The sequence below is a fragment of the Vombatus ursinus genome, unplaced genomic scaffold (genome assembly GCF_900497805.2).
Source record: "Vombatus ursinus unplaced genomic scaffold, bare-nosed wombat genome assembly UNPS02007284.1, whole genome shotgun sequence".
Classification (NCBI taxonomy): Eukaryota; Metazoa; Chordata; class Mammalia; order Diprotodontia; family Vombatidae; genus Vombatus; species Vombatus ursinus.
This window is the reverse complement of record NW_020947062.1, coordinates 5,337,486-5,355,015: the sequence shown is the minus strand read 5'-3', so window position 1 is coordinate 5,355,015 and position 17,530 is coordinate 5,337,486. Positions and strand designations below refer to the sequence as shown.

Sequence of the window (17,530 nt, the reverse complement as noted above, 5' to 3'; positions counted from 1 at the left end):
GAATTAGTAAGGCCAGAAAGCTCTTGGCTCCTTATGAATTAGTTTGCATTTTGGACAAGTGTTGCCATCTAGTGACCTTTGCTAACAGTACTGGCATAGAGACCTCAACTCAGAATGTGGAAAGTAGCAACCATCACCATAAGGTCAACTAAGTGCCCATCTCTCTGGTGGGTCTTCTGAGAGACACAAAATCATAGAATTTTGAGATAGATGAGACCATAAAGTTACATTCCTTCTCTAGGTCTCAGTTTCCCCATCTGAAAAAAATGAAGGGGGAGGACAGAGGACTAGGGTTCCTAAGGCTCCTTCCTGCTCTAACATCCTCTGCTAAATCATATACTGTGTACTAAGGCAATGTGAAAAGTTGAAGACTAAGACTAGTCGCACTGCCTCGCCTCCCCCTCCCCCCAAGTCCTCACTCTGCATCACATGGGCAAGTTCCTCTCTTTGGGGTTCAGTTTCCTCCTCTTTAAAACGAGGAAGCTGGACTTTGATGATGTCCAAGTTCTCTTACAGCTCTGCTATTCCATTACCATATGAGACAATTAGAAAGTTATACAAGGCATTTAGTGATTGTGTGGTCAACAAATGAGAAAGCAACTATGGTGGTTTTGGACCACTGAATAGCAGATTACACTAGGTCAGTAGGCATGAACCTTTATTCATAGATTTGTCTCTTTCTCCCACAGGTTGTATGGAGGAAGCTTGGAGATGCAGCAAGTTCCAAACCTTCCATCCGACAGCACCTTTCAGGAAACCAGTTCAAGGGGCCCTTGTAGGAGCTTTACTCTGAAGACTGGGGATGAGTGTGTATGGGGGAATGACTTCTTAGGAATGGGACACTGGGAGATGCACAAGAGGGCAAGAGGAAGGGACCTCTCACTCTCTCTGGCTGCCAGAATTATTTTTGTGGTGTTCTTTGTAAATATGGCAGCTTTGGCCTAGGGTACTCTTGAGGTCCTAGGATGGCTTTTCACTGGGGAAGCAGTCATTTTCCATATACTACAAATGGAGTCCTGATCATCCTGTTTCAGAAATACCCAATTGGAGGGTTCTGGGTGGCCCAGTGGAGCCCCTCTCACCTGCTTGAATATATGGACAACTTTTCCCATCTTTGGTACTGAAATGGCTTTTTCAAGAGTGAGTTGGAATGAGGTGCATGTTTCTGGTTGGGTTGTTCAAAACCTAGCCTACAAGTTCCACTTTCCCTTTTGGGGGTTTTCAGCCATATAATTCCTGGGGTCATGGTGGTATGGGGTGGGGCTGCAATTTCTGATAACCCTAGTTTGTGCTCTTAGAATTCCCTAGGGGAAAAGATCCTTGATATCAGAAGATTCATCTCATCCAGTCTCACACTTAATCCATCCCAAAAAGAGCCTAATGAGATGCTGGGCTTCTTTTGTTTATTTACTTAGCCCTGAACAAAGGTTACCAGGTGGTTTTCTTCCTCATGTGAATAACTTTCCTCATGATACCATGGATCAGAACACCATTTCATGCTTTAACATTTATGTCTTGATAAATCTGATGTAGTATCTTGATGGTGGCCAATCCCCACAACCCACTAGCTTCCTTTTTATAGACCCAAGTCCTTTTTGCCATGAGCCAGGTGAAGTTTTCTTTGAACTCTGAGGTTGAGTCCTGTAAGGCAAGTAAACAACCCTCAGGGCCTGGAGTGCTCTGTGAAAACACCCGGGAACTGGTCCACATTAGTATTAGTTACTTCAAAGACCAAAATGAGTCTACCCTTTTCCTATAACCTACTTTCTCTCCCCACTAAGTCTTGGTTGAGAACTTCCTATCTCCAAGGATTTTATGTGTAGTTTTTTTCCTTCCTACACTTCCCACCATAGTTCTTTATTAGTTTGCTGTGGTTTGTTCCTGGTGATGAGTCTCTCCAGACAGTGGATGGTCTTTAGATGAAATAAAATTCCTTTGTTGGGCCCTTAGTGGAAGCTGTTCTAGATTGAAAGTACTGGGCAAGTCTTGTACTCTGCTGACATAAGACTTTGAGAATCTAGGGAGTTTCTTATCAGTGGGCCATAAATTGATGTTTATAAAACCTCAAGGGTTTTTATTCTTCTCCATGGAATTGCTTCTTGCTAGGCTTCTTGATGATCTTCTATCACTGGCTGCCTTCTCTCCAATTCAGGGATGTTTTAGTCCAATTTAATTGAAAGAAGAGAAACAAAGGTCTCTGCAGAAAACAGACATTGCCATCTCAGAAAGTATCCTCTGCTTACACACATACACACACACAAAATTACATTAAAATTTTAGAGTTGGAAGGGACTTCAATTGCCATCTAGTCCAATCCATATGTGGGAAAGTGTCCCCACCACCTGACAAATGGTCATTGGGCCTTTGCTTAAAGACCTCCAGTGAGGGGGGAACCTACTGATGCCCAAGGCAGCCCATATCCACTTTGGGGCAAGTAGATAGCCGTAATTATTAGGAAGTTTCCACTTCATATCAAGCATAAATTTACCTCTATTTGCCATTTCTATCCATTGCTCCTGGTAATGTCGTCTGTGGCCAAACATAATGAATCTAATTTCTCTTCTACATTATATAACTTTAAAGTATTTGAAGGCAGCTGTCATAATACATCTTCTCTCCTAGCCCCTTAGACCCATCCTCATCTGGAATGGACATAAGGACTTTTACAATTCTAGTTGCCCAATCTCTGCCCCCCCCCGCCCCCCCAATTTATCTACATCCTTTCTAAAATGTAGTAAACAGAATTGAACACTATTCTTCAGGTGTGGTCTAACATGGGCCAGATACAAAGAAACTATCACTTTATTCCCATAAAGCTATGCCTCTCAATACACAGTCCAAGAAAACAGCTTTTCTTGGCTGCCATATACTGTCGACTCATATTGAGCTTGAATTTTAATAAAATCCCCAGACCTTTTCTGATAAACTGCTGTCTAACCCTATCTCGTATTTGTGACTTTATGGAACTTATCTAAGCCTTTACATTTATCCTTAATAAATAGCATCTCATTAGATTCAGCCCGATTTTCTAACCTATCGACACTGTGTCATCTAGCATCTACTGTGCTTGGCTTGTGAAGCTGTTAAGGATGCCATGTCTCCATTTACTAAATCTTTGATAAAAACGTCCTAGTCGAAGCACATATCCCTGAAGCACTCCCGCAAACCCATGAAGTTCATATGGAACTACTAATGACACACTGACCATGAACCACTTAACCAGTTCTGAATCAATTTAATTGTACTAGCATCTATTCAACAATTCTCCAGAGATACTTCATATTGTTTTGCTAAAATCTAGGGAAGCTTTGTTTCCCTGATGTATCATTTAATAACTACGTGGAAAAACAGAAATAAGTTAAGTCTGGAATGGCTTATTCTTGACCTTTTCATTAGGAATGAATTTCATTTGGAACCAGTTCCCTCCAAGCCTCTATTTAGAGACCCAGAAGGTAGCTGGAAGCTCTCTCTCTCTCTCAGCACCTTAGCTGGGGCTGCATATGGGTTTTTGCACTATTTCCAATTCTTTTACTCAGTAAATAGGAATTAATGGATTTGTAAGCAGAGCCAGAGCTGACCTGAGCTGACTAGAAGCAAGGAAGGAATTTTCCAAAGTCAAAGAGAATTAAGGCACTGCCCAAGAAGGGACTGGATAGGAAGCCCAGCACTTAACTATTGGGATATCAGACCCGACCCTCTAGTGAGGTATAGTGGAAAGAGCACTGACTTGGGAATCTACAAACCTGTGTTCTAGTCCTCCCTCAGTTATTTATTGATTGTGGCCTTAGCTAAGTTACTTCTCTCTAGGGCTATTTCCTCATGAAAAATTTGTCTCCCTCATGTGAGTGTCACAAGAATCAAGTGAGATAATGGACATAAAAGGGCTTTGCAAAACTCACTTCTAAGTGAGAAGCCATTACTATTTTTCTGGAAGGTGGAAAATGTTAAAATTTAGTGATGACAACTCAGTTTCTTCATCCTACAATGAGGGGATTGTGCTATATCTCAGCTCTAACATTCTGCATTTCTAAATCTAAAATCCTGATTTATTGATGGCCAACCATTGTTTTTTAATTCACATCATTTCCAACAAATTGTAGGTGGATAAGTGACACTGTTTATTTTCTTACCCTCAGCTTCTTTTTTTCTCTCCTTCAAGTATACTTAAGAGGAAAAAGGGCTCTCCTGAGTCACTTTTCCCTTCTGATATATTATGGCGATTTGAATTCCCTTAAAAATTGAGGCAACTTTCCATAGTAGTTTGATTTGCCCTTGAAGCCAACAAGATATAATCCCGGACAAATCCCTAACTTTCCAGTGCTTTAGGCAATTTTCTAAGGCTATAAAAGTTACAGAGAAGTCTTAAGTTGGTAGAAGGAGTTTCCTATACCAAAGAAATTGTAGGTCCAGTTCCTATCCTTGACTGACTTTAAAAGTTCACATTTTTTAAAATGCTGAATCCAAACCTTCATTTGTTCATGGAATTATGTGATTGTGAGAGGTCACCTCTCCTACTGCTCAGTGATTTCCCTCATTTGTATGACTTTGCTGCTGATTTCTATTACCATGGGGCTATTAGGTGGTAACGATTTACTCTGGCAATTCAATCTTGAGATGCAAGTAAGAGTTTGCAAGTATGAAGTACATTTTTGTAATGGTTGTAAGTTACAGGTAGGCAGATTTCATATTATAAGCAAGAACTTCTGAACATAGCGGCCTTGAAGAGAATCCTTCATTGGATGGGTGGCCCCTTCTAATAATGTTCAGTTTTTCTTTTAACACTGCAGACCTGCAAATGAGATGATATTCAGTTTGCTAAGTGACAACAGACATCTTTGATGTCTATTTGGAAATGCACTGGCTAAGACAACTTCACAAAAAAGCAATAACCAACATTGATTTGACCCATAAATCCAAAAATTAATAGTAGAGTGACCTTTGCAAGTGTCTTTTAGCTCTAAGACTTTTTCTGCTAACACCTGCTTCCAAATTGGGGCACAAGGTACGAAGCAGTTTTCCCACAGAATCACACTGACTTTTTGGCAGCACCTTAGTATGTAAATAATGTTTAAGTCTCTGTTAATTCTGATTTCACTCTGCCAGAGCCCAAACCAGAAAGGGATAGCTTCCATGTTGAAGACTGCACCCAGTAATGTTCCCAAGTGAGACAAAGCCTAGTGTTTCTTCTATGGACTTCGAGTTTCAAGTTTTATTTGGGGGACACAGGACACTTAATAAGTACCTAATAAGACATACCTCTACCAAAGTACACAAAGTATACAGTATACAGTCTATCTAGATATGGGAATCATCTGAATACTAACTTATGAATCCTTAAGCCTAGATTCTGGTTGTCCTTAGAGCCTAAATCTTTGCTGTCTTCCAGAGCAACTGAACAGCATTTCTTAAGTTTCATTACACCAGCTGTACTGCAGTGTTTGCTACCAAGCTGAGCTGGGGTGACCCATTGTACCTCAGAATCCAAACCTGTTGAGCACAAGGCGGCACATTTTTATTCAAACGTCATTAGCATTATGTCAGTGTTTAAACAAAGGAAAGTGACCTTTCATCTTTTTTGAACTGGGGAGGGCAAGAATAATGCTACTGATCTTTTAAAGAAACAAAGCATGTGACTATAGTGGTAAAATTGTATATTTTTCATAAAGTGGGGCATGTCTCTTTGTGCTGCTGTGGAAATCTGCTGGAAAGTGTATGATTTCTGTATAGCCTGTGACTTGACAGTGCCCAACCTATTCCCCCCCCACCCCATTTTTTCATAGACTGTGATTTACATGAGAACTGGAACAAATAGGTTCCTGCTGTTTGTGTACAGAGCAAAAAGCCCTTTAGACTTTAGCACGAATTTTTACCTTTTATTGAAACCACTTTGATTTTCTTGGGAGAAGGAAAATAGATTTTTTTGGACAATGTGTGGTTAAAAACATTGATTTGAAATATTTTAGTAAAATGAAGTCAGAGATATGATTGTGATAGTGTATACTTGCAGTTAAATGAAATAAAGTAACTTCTTTGTAAGCAAGCTGTGATGACTCCAAACTTTGTGATTAAGTTGTTGGTTTTAAATTGCCTCTGCACCTGAGCAGTTACCAGGAGTCCCCTTACCCATGCATCTCCCCCACATATGCCTAAAGATCCTTTTGGGAGGCAAACACAGGGTAATCCATCATCATCACTCACTTGCCATCATCAAAGATCATCAATTATTAAACTTCCCCTAAGGGTCCTGGAAAGTACCTCAACTGCACTTCATGGTCATTCAGAGAACAGAAACAAGAAGACATTAAAGTTAGGTAGTCTAACTTACCAATGGATTTTTTTTCCCCCTCTAATTCACAAAGTTAATAGATCTTTTCATAAAAACTGTCAGTTTAGTACCCACAAGCTAGCCCATAAGATTCAGTGGGGAAAGGGGTGGGATTCAATCAGTAGCTGACTGATTTGGGGCTGTGAAAAGGAGGAACTCCAGAAACATGAGAAAGCAAGGAGAGGGTAAAACAGTGAGGTTTTAAGTCACATATCTTCACTCCCCACCACCCCCAAACAAACCATTCTTATATTTTCAGAACTGATTTTATTCGGGTAGGTAACTGACTGCGGGAGTCTCATTTGTAACCAAGATGGAATTCACAGTATGATGTTACATTCACACTTTAAAAATATATCTGTATGTACAGGAATCTGTAAATAGATGTAAACACACATTGCTTTCCAAGGTCCGGTTTCCATTCCCTTGTCTCCCCCCACCAAAAAACAAACAAACAAACAAAAAAAGCCCCAAATTCAGCAAGGCCAACCTGTCCAAAACAATTTTAAAATTAAAGGGACTGATAATACCAGTTAAACCAAGAAACTTGACAACAGCATCATGTATCACTGGAGAATATTACTGAAGGAAAACAGTTTTGACTTTAGATGATACTGGATTATTTAAAACTTATTTTTCAGTAAAAGTAGGCACTGATTTTTAAAAGGAAATTTACTCCTTACAGATAACTATTGAGCCAATATGGCTGGTTAACATGTTCACTAGTATAAAGTAATCCAGTGCAGTAACAACTGATTTTAAATTAATCAAGTGTATAAAGTTAGATTATAATTGGCTTTGCAATAGCTATACGAGAAGTCATACTGTAGAAGGCCCACTAGAGTTCGAGTTCACCATTTCATTCCCTTTCTGTACTGTAGCTGTGTAGCAACATACAAGGTACCCTGCTGTTCAACTATTTTGCCATTTAAACTATACTTCAAAGGTAAGTGAATAAAAAAACAACAACAAAAAAAAGGTTTTTGATTTAAAAAAAAAAAAAGGGGTAAGGGGGAGAAGAGGCATCATGTTATCTCATCCAAGCTGCACGTCCCAATCCTCCCACAGGAGGCATGCCAGGTGGGGGGATGGGAGGTGGCACTGGGGGTTGCCCACCTGGGGGCACTGCTGGAGGAGGGTAACTGGCAGGTGGCATCCCAAGCCCTGGAGGAGGGTGGGGAGGAACAGCATGGGTTGGAGGCAATCGTGGAGGTGGAAAGTTGGGGTTGTATGTTGGTGGAGGAGGATATCCAGGAGTTGGTGGGGGAATGTTGGGTGGTGGAAATGATGCTGGGGGAGGCGGGACAGGTGGTGGAGGGTTTGGAGGATATACGTGAGGATGGTATGGCAAGTGAGTGGGTGGTCCATATGCTGGAGGCAGAGCCCCATAGGCTGGTCCTTCTGTCTTCATCATGGATTGCAGACTTTGATAACCCTCTCCTGACATGTAGGAATTTGTAGTTGACATTCCAGTAATGTAGCTGGAAGGTGGTGGTGGTGGGGGGCGGTGAGGAAGAGGAGGTGGCTGATGTACAGGGGCAGGATGACTGGGAGGAGGAATCTGGACTTTTGGTAGATCTCCAGCCTCCACTGTGCCGGTCTGCTCGCCCTCTCCCATTGAAACTGCAGCTGTGAGGGTTGGCTTACGTTCTAAAGAGGAGAGAAAAGGCCAAAACAGGGATCACTATACAAATGAGATATACAAATGCTATATTTCAGGAAATGCTTTGTCAAAAGTTACAACATTAGCTAAATATAAATTACCAAAAGTCATAATCACACAGCAAAAAAAAACAAACAAAAAAAACCCCCCAAAACTTTTTACACCTTTTCTGGTTTCTTTGTACATTATCTTCTTATGTTAATGTCAACAAAGATAAAAATAAAATGCCAGTTATTACAACAGGATAGAATTTAGACTTGTGAATAGGTTAACGATAACTTTATCTAAATTATTAAAAAAAAATTTGCCCAAACCCATGGGTATCACATGTTAGCAATCGTAATAAATTTTCATTTCTATATTGCTCGAAGGCCCCCAAAGGCCCTCCTAAAAACCCTGTGGGGTAAATTATTTTTTCTTTAAGACTCAGAGATTACGACTTGCCAAAATGTAAACAATTAGTAAAGGTCAGAATTGGAATTCAAGTCTCTCTTTTGATCCCTACAATCGGTCAGTCCAGCACTTTTCCCAATTTGTCATGTATAAAGGGGGATAAGATCACACTCATCTATCACCTCTAGGAAAAGATACAAACTATAAACTTGTCACTTAAAGCCTTTCACAACTGGCTACAACTCTCATTTCCAAGGTGAATATACATTACTGTTGCTTGCTCACTATTGACAAACTGGCTTATCTGCTGTTCCCTGCACCTAACAGTCCAGCTTCTGCCTGTGGGTCTTGGCACGGCCTACCTAGCATGTGCTAATGTCTAATGTGCTGTTTCCGCCTGGAACTACCAGTTCGCTCCAAGACTCAGCATGCCCCCTCCTTTTAAGAAGCCTTTCCAGACTCACACAGTTAGTGTGCATCCTCCAAATTACCCATATTTATTTTGTGTGTATACATATTTGTATACGTATGTATGTAAATATAACACATATGCAAATGTGCTACATCAATAGAATGTAAACTCTTGAAGGTGGGGACTGTTTGTGTCTTTTTCTCTAGAATGTTTTAAAATGCTTATTGACTCACAATCAAACTGTTCATTCAAACATTTACTGAGTCTATGTGTCAGGCCCAGTGAGACAGGTGGAAAATATGATGATGATGATGATGATGAGTCTACCCTCATGGAACTTATTCATGCTAACAACTTCTCTCTGATTCACCTTGTGAAGACAGGTAGCATTAATATTATCATTTTCATTTCATAGTGGTGAAAACTGCAGCTCATAAAGATTAAAGCAATATGCTCCAAGTCTTAAAGAGCTAGTAATCTGTAGAGAAGGGATGCAAACCCAGGACTTCTTCACCTCCACGTGTTCTTTGTAGAGGTGGGACTACGGATGTGACACAATGAATAGAAATGTTAGACATCTGTGATATGCTGGTTAATTTTTCTGAACTTTTTTTCCCCTAATCTTTGTTATAAGGTATGGCTCTCTGGGAGAAGAGAGAAAAAGTACATTGGGAAATGTAGGTGACATAAAAACCAGAGACAGTAATAAAAATTAGAAGTCTAAGGCTCCTATGCTACCAAATGAGAAATGTACTTGTTCCCCTCAAGGCCATTGAGAAATTCCTGACAGTAATTCAGCCTCTTAAAGTATCTTTTCTTTAGAATTCAAATTTCTATCTAGAACTCACTGCACTTAAAGAGATCACAGGCCAGGCCACTGTGAAATGACAAGTAATGGCCAAGCCTAAGTAACATGTATAGAAGGCAACCCTTTAGAAATAAAATCTCTACATGAAAATTCAGTGTCATGAAAGCTGAAGCTTTCATGTAGCAAGATTTTCTAATACTATAAAACAAGGAACAGAAACCTAGTTACTCTTGAAAACAAGAAGTATAGCACTTCAACAGGTACAATGAACCTTTAGCGAAGAAGCTAAAGGTTCAAATTATACCCCACAATTGAACCATGGCAGTAGATTGGAATAAAGAATTATTACTTCATTTACACTAGATTATAGCACCACTCTAATTAAGAGTGAACCTCTGAGGCCATTTATTCCAATCCATATGTGGCTATGAATTTTCAAAAAATGGTCACCCAGCACTGCTTAAAAAGACTTCAAGTGGAGACAGAAGCAACTACCTCCTGAGGCTGGCCATTTCGCTTTTAGATAGCTCCAATTATCAGGAAGTTTTTCTTACACTTTTTCACTTTAGGTAAAAGCTCCAGTACTTTCACATGAGAAAGGCTGGTGGGAATGATCATAATCATTCAATTCAGGATCTATTTTTTAAGAAATTTAATTACTGGGTAGACAAATCTTTTAAAGGCTAAATCACTGACAAAGGACATGCAATCTTCTCCCTCTCATAGAAGCTCAGTTTTGTGTGAAAGTGGGATTAAAAAAAAAAAGTGAAAGGAACAGCTATGAATCAGTTATTTACATTTCCATTTTCTGCTACATTCCCAGTTTTCTACTCAAAGATACTGCAGTTACCAAAACAATGTAAATACTACCCAAAGGCTCTGATTTGGGGGTCTGCACATATATATATATATATATTTAACAACTAAGATTACTTTCTGAAAGTAAAAAGGCTTCTCTTTTCACTGCCCCAAACAACATTCAAGCCTTGTAACATACTACACATTCCAGGAATCTAAGCTTCAGAAAATGTTCTAATAGCATGGAAAAATGATGGCAATATACTGAGGAAGAGTAGGGAATCCATCACACAGAAATATCATTGGACTTTAATTCTGTTAAGAATTTGTAAAATGAGGAGGATCAAATGAGATATTTAATGTAAAACGCTTTGTAAATAATAAAGTACAGTAGAAATGTCAACTATTTTAGTTCTGTTAAAATACTATCTATACCTCACTCATCAAAACAGAAGTATTTCTAAATAAAAGAATAAGTTTAAAGAATAATCTTCCATCAGTAATGGTCCCAGAGAACAGATAATGAAATGAAATACGCCCACCATACCTCCTATATGGCTGAAGGGGGACTACTCTAGCAGAATGTTGTATACATTTTTAGATGAAGTAATCTGGTTTTTAATTTAATGGTATGAATTACAAAGAAAGGTTCAATTTCAGTAGGAGAGGGTGGAGAGAAAGTATTTCTAGAAATGACTGATATAAAAATAAAACATTTAAAAAAATAAAACTTTAAACCAAAATATTTGGGGAAAATATTGGGGAAAAATTCTAGACATACAAAGATTGGGTCATCTTACTGCACATATAATCCTCTCAGTATAACAGAGTTTTAATCACCACTATCTGGAAGGTGACCTGTTCAAACAAGTTACTGATGCTGAAAAATGGAATATGAATAAACAAAAGAACCATAGACTATTCACTATCCTTTATAAAACTTTGATTGATGTAAATAATTAGAATGAGGACAAGGGAGCTCAGAAACCACCTCAGCACTCAAAAACGTCCTCACCTTGACATGAGAGAGATATGGACAAGGATTATACTATTTTAAATATCAACTGTTCTACAAATCATTCCAGAGAATGATAGAAAATTATAAGCAATATCACCTCATAAAACAGCAAGAAATGGTGAAGGGAAAATGAGATGGAAGAAACCATGGTGTGAGACCTGAAGACATACCATGACAATTTCTGTAACACATTTCTTTATCAATTTAAGTGGAACCACTGAATTTGGACTCTTGACAGCTCAGTCCCTAGATGTGCCATACAAGAAAATGGAAATGGCATTAAAGGTGGTAAACAGAGGCAAAGCAGCTGGACCAGACAAAGAAAATGCAGAGGAAACCGATGCTGCAGGCAACATGATTTTAAGGGCACTCAAGAGCAGATAATATTTTACTGAGGAAAAAAAAAAAAAAAGAAACAAGAAGACACAATTAAGTACCAACTCTCTTTGCCTATTTTCTATTTCTATAAAAATCTCTCAAAGAATGATCTATGCAAGAATCAGAAAGAAAATATGAGAAGAGATCAGGCAGATTTTTTTTTTTCTGCGAGTCAGTTGGGGTTAAATGACTTGCTCAGCCCAGAGTCACATAGCTAGTAAGTATCAAGTGATCAAATGTCTCAGGCCAGATTTGAACTCAGGTCTTCCTGACTCTAGAGCCGGTGCTCTATCCACTGCGCTACTTAGCTGACCTGATCAGGCAGATTTTCACAAGTAATATTCTACAGCAGACTATATTTTCATGGCAACAACTGATTTAAGAAGTACAGTGAATATAAAATTGCACCGTATTCACTGTCAATTATTTAAAAGTTTAAGATTTAGTTGAACAAAATACATCTTAAGAGATTTTCCTTTCCTCTAACAAATCTTTCCATTCCTATATTAAAGTCTCAGAAAACTAAACAAGGGACAATTGTTCAACAATCCTGATTATCAAACAGGAATAAAACAGGGAGACAAGCTTGCTGATGTCTCTCCCTGACATGTTGGATGTCTAACACACAGTTTAAATGGAATAGGAATTCCCTGTAGATGATAAGCTCCTCTAGTTGCTCCTAATGCAGATGCAATCAACATGTCATCAAGTTCCGTAACATAAGAGTGCATGACACCTCAAGTCAGTCTGGTCTAACAACCTTCCCCTGCCAATGGACAAAGAAGACTGATGTCGAGACACTGATACTCAACTGGATAGACAACTGGTGTCTTTCTCTCCCTCTCTCAAGAATCAAAACTGTGAGTGAAAGATATGGTATGTATAAACAGCACATCACTAAGGTGTAAAAGATCTTATATAGGTGATGTATGATGAGGAAAGAAAATTAAATAGTCATGTAGGGAGACTGAAAAGTAATACTGCAACATTCCTACAGTCAAGTGTTTTATTATTATTATATTAAAAGACCTAGAACATAGCCTCCACCTCATTGACTGGGTTTCCCACAGAAGATTTATAGAAGGACAAGAGAGTTATACAAGATGAGAAGGGATAGAATGGTTTGCTACCTATACCATTATGAGTATCCACATGAATGAGATCACAGAGCCACTAAAGTACATCTGTAGAGTGTATAGGGGGTTCACTTTCCATCCAATGCTAGGAAGAAACAGAGAATGTGTGCTGAAGTATCAAGCTGCACAGAATACCCTCTTCTTTTCCAGTATTTGATAATGAGACAGCCTTGCAAAGACCAAAGTCTCTACATATGCCCTTGATTCAATCCCCTCCCATATTCTCCAGCAGACTGCAACCTTACTCCCCTCCCCTTACCACTCCTTTCTCCTGCCCAATCTTCAACCTTTCTCTATGTAATGGTTCCTTCCCTACTGCCTTCAAACTTGCTGAAGTGCACACATCCTAAAAAACCAAAGCAAAACCATGCTTAATATGAATGTTTAAGTAAGGCCTGTATCAGATTGCATGCCATCTGGGGGGGAAGAAGGAGGAGTGGAAGAAAATTTTTAAACTCAAAATCTTATGGAAGTGAATGTTGAAAACTAAATAATCAAGAAAAACAAAACAAACAAAAAGAAAACAAGATCCTATCATACTTTCATGCTATCATCCCTCTTCCCTTCTCAACCTCTTAGAAAAAAATGTTTACACTGATTACCTCTACTTCCTCTCTCCTTAAGTCTTTGTAGTCTGACTTCTGACATCATAACTCAAATGAAACAGTTCTCTCCAAAATCACTAATGATCTCCACTGACAAGTCTATGGTATTTTCTCAATCATTCTTAACCTCTCCACAGCATCTGACACTGCTAATCACCCTATCTGTCTGCAAGCCATATCCTCTGTTAAAAACAACACTACGCTCATCATTTATATTTTGACTCCTAACTGCAGGTGTACTGTAAGGTTCTGTCTTGGAGCCGCTTCTCTTTCCTCTGTACACACTATCTCTAGCTGACCTCAGTAGCACCCCGGGGTTTCTAATGATCATTATGGCCCCATTTTTCTAGTCTGCAACATTTGTAACTTCAGTGATATCCTCAGCTCCTCACTTCACATATCCAATTGGTTTCTACACCTTGCTGTTTCTACCTCCCCAGTATCTCTCTCATCTGACTCCTCCTTTCTAATGTACTTGGACAGTCACAACCTTAGTTCACACTCTGATCTCCCATTTTCAAGCTTCTCACCACTCCATTCCATTCTCCACATTTTCCTTAAGTGCAGATTTAATCATGTCACTATAGTACTCAAATTCCAGAGGCTCCTTATTGGCTCTAGATAAAATATAAACTCCTCTATTTGGTTAAAAGCCTTCAGAAATTGGTCCTAATCTGATTATTCCAGTCTCATTATACATTTTTCCCCTTCCCACACTCTCCAGTCCAATCAAATTAATTTTTTGTTCTTTACACATTCTATCTCCTGTCACTATGCCTTTAAAGCTTGCTGTCCTCCAGACCTAGAATGCATTCCGTTCCTAACTTCTGCTTCTGTTTCACCAAATCCCTCTTTCATCAAGTTGCAATTCAAACATCACCTTATAGAAGTCGTTCCTCTTACTCCTGATACCTAGCGACTTCCCTAACTACCCTGTATTTATTCTTTGTTTACTTATGTAAGTGCACGTACAATCTGAAAGAGTATAAACTCCTTGGGGACAGATTGTTTCATTATTTCTTGTTATTATATATCCAGTATCTAGAATAGCTCTTGGCACAAAGTAGGCACAATGATCTATGGAAGCCCCAAATAGCTGCTGTGATCTTAAGCCACCTAATAGTTTCAGGGAAACTTTTTCTTCATGTTCAATTTGGGGTGCCATGTTTTAGAAACTGACAAAATATAAAATATCAGAAATAGGCAAACTGTGTGATAAAGGGTAATACCTTCTGAGGAATGTCTGAAGAACTAGGGATGTTTAGCCTGAAGGAAATACTTGGGGGGATATGACAACTATCTTTAAATACTTGTCATGTGGAAGAGGGATTAGACTTGTTCTGTTTGGCTGCAGAGAGAAAAACCCTGAACAATGAATAGAAAATATAAATCTGAGATGGATGTCAGGAAACACTTCCTTAACAACTGGAGCTATTGAAATGTGGAAAAGGCTTCCTAGGGAGGTAGAGGCCAGATGACCATTTACTAGGCATGTTGTAGAAAAGATTCTGGGATACCAGCATGGGTGGATCAATTGCCTGTTATATTTCTTTCAACTAGGAGATTCTTATTTCTATTGTTTACCTACTTAAGTATACCATGGTTTCCTTCCTGTTCCCTACCTTCCAAGGTTGTTCACATCCTAGCTTTACTACCTAAAGCTGGCCTTTTACAAAGAACTGTTTAAAGGCTGACAGATCACTTGTCAGGGGTCCTATAGATGACATTCCTGTATTAGATGCCCTTTCGAGGTCACCCTCTACTCTTAAACTTCTAGCATTGTACTTCCCTATACTTCCTAACATATATCCCTGCTTTAGCGCTCACTGTGTGCAGCTGATCCCTCTCTTTCTTTGCATATTCTATGCACTAAGAATACACTCTCCCTTCTATCTAACTATCCAGGTCCCACTAATGTTCCATGGCCCAGTTGAGGTATCACATTCTCCATTAAGTTCTTTTTGATGATTACAGCACACACTAGGTACTTTTCTTTGAATTTCATTAGCATTTATAGTTCACACCACAATTAACACTGGTTCTAAACCCGAATGGTAAGTCTTCTGAGGGAAGGGACTATGTTTTAAGCTTCTTTCACGTTCCCTATAATACAAAGTTAAACACAAAGTAGATGCACAATTCATACTTCTTTCTCAACTGTGGAAATTATTTTTTTAAATCAGAAGGTTAACTTCTATTACAGTAACCATGGGAATTTATAAGTAAAGTAAAAAAGTGATTCTGCCTCCAAGAAGTTATCATAAGATCCAGTGGGATAAATTAGAAGAAGCATGGATATTGCATATCCAATATAAATTTTAAACACATATTATATGCAAACAGGCACTGGACAAATGCACAAATGAACTATACAACACAGTAGATGGAAGTTGAGTGTCATTAAAAAATTAAGAGTTTTCTCAGACGTGCACAGAGATTTAATGTTGGCAATGATTCTTCTCCAGTACCAATATGGCTCCTATTGTCTTTTAAAAAAAACTACATAGATTTCTGTCCCAAGTTTAACACTGTACCTAATATGTTATCTCAATGCAGAGCAAGAGGTTTCCCTAACATACCTTCCCCTGTATTTCACTGACAAGAAAGAAGTCTAAAAATTACAGCTACCTCATTGTGATTTGGAAAAATGGGTCATGAGTTCTATAGGGATTTCTCTGTAAAATTTACTCTAATATTCACTTCATTATTTCTGAAATTTCAGAACGGGAGAATCTGAGTAAACTGGTAGTTAATATTACTGAGGGGCCTTGTGTTCTACACAGTTACTAGGGAAGCCCATCAATAAGAAATAAAAGATTATTCTAATTTGCAACTTCACCTATGGGCTGGTTTTCATTATAATTATCCTTGGAAATAATTTTTATGAAATTAATGGTAACTACTATTCCTTTCCTTTTTCTGATCCACAATGATTCAAAGGTTCATAAATTTAGAGCTGGAGGTGACCTTAGAGGCCATTTAATCCAATATCATTTTAAAGATGAAGAAATAGGAGCCTAGAGAGATTAAGTGACTTGCCCAGGATCACACAGGTAGTGACAGAGGTGGGATTTGAACCCAGGTTCTTTGATTCCAAATCCAGTACTCTCTCCACAATAATCACTCTGTTCAAATCTTTCTTAACAAGATAAAGAAAAAACCTGGTTGCCAATGAGCTAATCTCAAAGGAAAACTTACCTGGAGGTGGATGTACAGGTAGTATTGGTGGGTGTGTGGTCTCAATTTTAGGGATTTTAGATGGTGGTGGTTCTAAAAAGAAAAACTGTATTAAAAAGCCACCCATACTTCTGCACGAGAATTAAAAAAAATTTTTTTTATACTGATCTGGGCTTTTAGGAAAAATAACTGAAAAATAACCATATATGGCTTGCAAGGAAACTTTAGAAAGGATCCATTTAAACCATTACACGTTTATCTTTTAGCTAAAAGGACAAATTATTTCTTGTCAAAAAGTTTTTTAATTTTTCTCCGACCACTATTATCTAATTTTAATTGAGATGGAAAAAAAATCACAAATAAACCTACTTGAGAAATCCCCTTCAAAATGATTTTTGGGATGTACCACTGACACCTCAAAAGGATCCAGAGTTCACTTATAAAGCTGCCTCAACTATATGAGGCAACTATATGGCACACAGCTGAAACTAGGAAAGCAAATAAGGCCCTGAATAGCCAAAAGAAATTTCAAAGTCCATTCAACTAAAGCTAATTACATTTCTGTTCAAAGGAGACATGCTCCTCAAAGTTCTCACTCAGAACCAAATTAATTATTTTTGCCACAGTGCATTCAACAATATTTTATTTTCAAGTCACAACATTGTCAAAACAATGTGGAAGGGTGGGATGGAGGATGGCACCTGAGAAACAGGCACACTGATAATAGCAAGAAATGATTACTGTCAGCAAGGGAAGAGACAGAAAAAGTAGACTCAAGAATTAAAAAAGCACAGTAGTCCAAGGCCATTTAGTATGG

General features: G+C 38.5%; 2 protein-coding genes across 6 annotated transcripts in view; one reads left to right on the top strand and one right to left on the bottom strand.

The window, feature by feature from the left end:
* CCDC85C (coiled-coil domain containing 85C) overlaps nucleotides 1-6,040 on the top strand; it is a 188,254-nt gene extending 182,214 nt beyond the window's left edge. For both annotated transcript variants that reach the window (XM_027849087.1, XM_027849086.1), the window contains one exon: nucleotides 690-6,040. In XM_027849087.1, the coding sequence (XP_027704888.1) occupies nucleotides 690-779 (90 nt within the window). In that variant the 3' untranslated portion in view covers nucleotides 780-6,040. The remainder of the gene's footprint in view (nucleotides 1-689) is intronic.
* Nucleotides 6,041-6,572: 532 nt separating this feature from the next.
* Nucleotides 6,573-17,530, bottom strand: part of CCNK (cyclin K) — a 39,536-nt gene continuing 28,578 nt past the window's right edge. For 3 of the 4 annotated variants that reach the window (XM_027849084.1, XM_027849082.1, XM_027849083.1), the window contains 2 exons: nucleotides 16,735-16,806; nucleotides 6,573-7,975 (listed from right to left, as the gene is read on the bottom strand). In XM_027849084.1, coding sequence (XP_027704885.1) covers nucleotides 7,356-7,975; nucleotides 16,735-16,806 — 692 coding nt within the window. In that variant the 3' untranslated portion in view covers nucleotides 6,573-7,355. The remainder of the gene's footprint in view (nucleotides 7,976-16,734; nucleotides 16,807-17,530) is intronic. The other variant, XM_027849085.1, reaches the window with a different exon arrangement.